Below are 4,284 nucleotides of genomic sequence, written 5' to 3'. Positions count from 1 at the left end.
CCACCCCAACACCGGAACCTCTGACCCTGAGGCCATAAAATTCACAATTTTGATAGAGGCATTCTTCCTCATCATAATTATGTACTTACTTAGTTTATATAATACCCAGGAGCAGAGAAGAATATTTTCAAAGAAATATTGCATTTTTACTATATAATCAATAGAGTCCCGCCCTAGCACTAGAACCCCTTACCCTGGGGCCATGAACTTCACAATTTTGGTAGAGGACATTCATGCTAACGGTTTGACTGCTTGATGCCCAGGAGTAAAGAGGAAGATTTTTAAAGATTGCATAAATTTAAGTTGTTTTGGCCCCACCCCTCAGGCCCCAGGGGGGGCATGTACCATGAAATTCAACATTTTTGTTCCTCTTTACTTATAGATGCTTTATGCCAAATTTGGTGGAAATTGGTTAAGTGGTTGCAGAGAAGAAATCCGGTGACCTTAAATAACTGTTGAATATATTTCCCCTAAGAGATCGACTATAACGCAGTGTAGTTTAGGGTCTCCGTGGTCCACCCACGTGCTTAATGAATTACTGCCATTGGTTGCTAACGTGGGTATAATAACAGACAAATAATTCAATTGTCTTTTCCTTAATGAATTGTTTTCTTATGTCTTTCTACAGAAAGATTTCTTTCTATTAATCAGGTAATGAATATAATATATTGTCAGGAGATCAGAAATGAGTTTACGCCTCTCTGTAAAAAGGTTTCTTTCCAATCTTGGTTTGATTTACGTAGAGTTGTCATTGAATATGTACTTTTAAACACTTTGCAGAAGGCTTCAAGCACATTCATTTGAATGACTAAGACAAAGTAGAGATACTAGTACTTTATTCAAGTATTATAGATGTACAATATATCTCTAAAAAACAAAGTTAGGAGTGGGGTTCATGTACATGGATCCTGAGAAGAGTGGATAAATGTATTTAATTTTATATTTCTAATTTGTTAATATTTACAAGGATATTTTAAAAATTTGAAATATTTCTATAAAAGATTGTTAGTCAAACAAACTGTCAAAATATTATTCAAGTACTGTGGTTTCATTCAGGTTTAAATATATATTATCAGAGACTATGAAGTAATTAAACCGAGTCATACAGTATATGATTATGTGTACTTCTTCCCCTAATCACCCCAAGAAGCATCATAGAAATCTTACATCAAGTATGACTGCAGTACAATGCTGGGAAATACCAGGATATGTATCGTAATTTTTTTTTATAAATCTACAGGAAAGAATCAAAAATTACAATTAAAAGAGTTTTTTTAAGTTTAAGTAAGAATAATTAAGAATATAAACACAGATGCCTCGAAATATATATTATTAGTATTAAGATTTGACAGCAAATTATATCTAGAATGAGGATATACAAAAAATTTAATGATTGAATACAATGATGTTTTTATGGCATCTGTTACGATTTCACAGGATGATAAATCACAATTCCAGTTAATTACACTGTGTATTTAAACACTTTGACAAGTCCTTCATAGTATCCCACCCACAGTGAAGACTTGTAAAGTGATAATCTGACTGGATGGTTTACTTCATTTTCCTGGAGTAAGAACTTCAGGAACTCCCCGTCAGGACTCAGAAGATGGATCTGTCTGTTGTAAAAGTAAGTAACAAGGATGTTACAGAGGGAGTCAGACGCTACATCATCTGGATTAAAGGCTTCTGTCAGGTTCTGTCCACGGTAGACAGACTTCATACGACCAGAGGGAGACAAAATCACTAGTTCACCTGTACTGCCACTTGTACGGTTCACAACACAGATATCACTGTTACTGTTCTGTGTGATTCTGCCTGGCATTGTAAACAGACTGGTCTGACCGCCCTCCTGGTACTCATACTCATGGATGACGTCACCTGTCATTGTGATGTGTCTCACCAGACGTCTGCTTTGTGGCGCTAATTTAAAGCGATCTGATTTCTTGTCTCTCAAGGTGACCAGTAGTCCACCGTCCACTGACTGACAGATGCCCAATGCTTCCAGTGGATCTGTACTGACGACTGTAGACACAGATCCTGATGGTGACAGACAGCTGATGGCATTGTTACTAACGTCAGTGAAATAAACATCACCAGTATCAGTCACATACAGATCATTAGGTCTGATATTACATTTAACTTTTTTCTCACCATCTTTGTTTACTTGTTCAATGTAAGGTGACTTTATATCTCCTACGTAACACTGATCTTCACACAATGCCTTCGACACAAATATTCGTTGATCTCCATATTTAAATGAGCTTGTTTCAATCAAAGTGATATTGTTTAAATCCTGAATTTTTCCTATCATATTCTCCATCACCTCGTCACTGATTTCTCCTTTAACGTATCTTAATGAATAATTAAAATTGTTAAAATTACCATCCTGACCAGTCAGCTTTTCAGTCAGTTCCCTGTGGTTGTCAATGAAACTGTAATCAGACATGGTTCTGTTGTTATCCTCCATAAACTTGACCATCTCTTCTATTTCTTCCTTCTTTTTGTTTAGCTCAGATTTCACACTGTTCAACTTTTTATTTTTTTCCTCCAAATCCTCTGTTAATCTTCGTTCATTATTTTTCCTGATTTCTGTCAAACTTGCCATTATCTCATCAACATGCTTCTGAAGCTTTTTAATCTCAGAGTCACACAGTTCTTTATTTTCTGTGATCTTATCTGAAACTTTCTCCAGCATTTCTTCAATCCCAGGCAGATTCTCTTCCTTGATCTTCTTCAGTAAGTTAAGTAGACCTCTCCTTCTTTGGCTGGCTGCCGTGGGTATAGTGCTCCATTCATGTTCTTTATGATCTGTTCTGGCACACTTACCACAAATGAATTCATCACAGTCCTCACATATAACATCAATAGGTAAATCGTGGGTTTTACACATTTCTATATGCTCTTGAGGAGAGCCCGGTGGATATTTTGGTTTACTGGCGGCCATGTTTGTTGAGTGTCTCCTACCTATGACCTAGATTTGAAGTAGCGGTAAGTGAACTGTGAAGTGATTTTGACCTTTAGCTGAGATATGTTACATATGCACAATCAACAAACAGGTGTACCTATACAAATCATAATATTAAGAGTCAGCTTTAAACTAAGTGTATTAATGTGTCACTATATAAAATTTTGAGCATATATCTAGCATTTCACGTATTAGTTGTAAGGTATGCAATTTTTTTACAGGGGTTAAACTAAAAGGGATTTTTCACTCCTTTTTTTAATTTTTGGCAGATAATGCCACTAAACTGTGTGCTTACAAGTAAGACCTTTAGAGGCAACAAGAAAACAAGAGGCTCTAGGGCTACATTGCTCAACTAAGCAACTGGCTAGATAAAAGCAAAATTTAGTTCAGCATTAAAGTTTAAATATAGAAAGGGGTTCAGGGAAGAGGGGTTAGGGGTATTTGAACAAAGTTAAATCTATACTTCCTACGGATGCTTTTAAATTAATATGATTCATAATTCTTTGCTGTTTATAAGATTGATAAACTTTGATTGATGTAACCTAACCTTTATATATTCCTTTGAATAACTATGATCCACTTTAATTGCTCCTCTAGTCTCCTGGTTGGTCATGATTTCAACAAATTTAAATTTACATCACCCTTTTTTCATCGTTTCCGACGATGCCCATTTTATGCTTTTTATATTGATGATCAATCATAGCTTTGTTGTTCTTGTGAAGAACTGTAACAATTTTTCCTACGTATTCCCACGTAAAACCTTGATCGCCTATAGTGGCCCCTTTCTACCCCTGGTGGTCATGATTTGAACAAACTTGAATCGACACATGTACACTAGCCGAGAATATTCTTTTTAAAAATTACATCCATTCCATTTGTCTTTAAATGTTACCAATTTATTAGCACAATGCTACATTTACCCTAGTAATTCACGAACTGAGCAAGATATCAAAAAATCTGAGATACGGTTTGTGAATTCTAGACGCATTCTGGCCAGTTTTCAGAGAAATTGGTCAATAAATAAGGGAGCTGAAATTATACCACCAACTGTCTGATTTACTTTACAGTAGAGGGCAAAAACCCATTACACAAAAAAGTCTGCCAGAGCTAGAAATATATGACACCTTGGAGTTTCAGCTTTGGATACCTCTCACTTATCCATATATCCTATGCATATTCACAAGAATGGGAGGTTCTATTCTTTATTTAGGTGCTTTTAATGAAGTAAAATAGGTTCAATTCTCAATCAGAAAGATTTCCCGGCAAAATGGCAAGAGCTAAGCTCCACCTCCTTTTTCAAAGTCATTAGTGACCTGTTA

At 35.7% G+C, this 4,284-nt stretch overlaps 1 protein-coding gene across 1 annotated transcript; it reads right to left on the bottom strand.

Annotated features, from left to right (window-relative positions):
• Window positions 1–1,387: 1,387 nt before the first annotated feature.
• On the bottom strand, window positions 1,388–2,966 carry LOC134244378 (uncharacterized). Its single transcript, XM_062726656.1, has one exon. The coding sequence runs from the start codon at window positions 2,942–2,944 to the stop codon at window positions 1,463–1,465; it is 1,482 nt and encodes a 493-aa protein (XP_062582640.1). The 5' UTR covers window positions 2,945–2,966; the 3' UTR covers window positions 1,388–1,462.
• Between the last annotated feature and the right edge of the window lie 1,318 nt (window positions 2,967–4,284).

This window comes from Saccostrea cucullata, unplaced genomic scaffold, assembly GCF_032062105.1.
Source record: "Saccostrea cucullata isolate Sc308-1 unplaced genomic scaffold, CSIRO_AGI_Scuc_v1 ctg6021, whole genome shotgun sequence".
Taxonomy (NCBI): domain Eukaryota; kingdom Metazoa; phylum Mollusca; class Bivalvia; order Ostreida; family Ostreidae; genus Saccostrea; species Saccostrea cuccullata.
The sequence above is the reverse complement of the archived record's forward strand: the minus strand, read 5'-3'. Positions and strand labels throughout refer to the sequence as shown.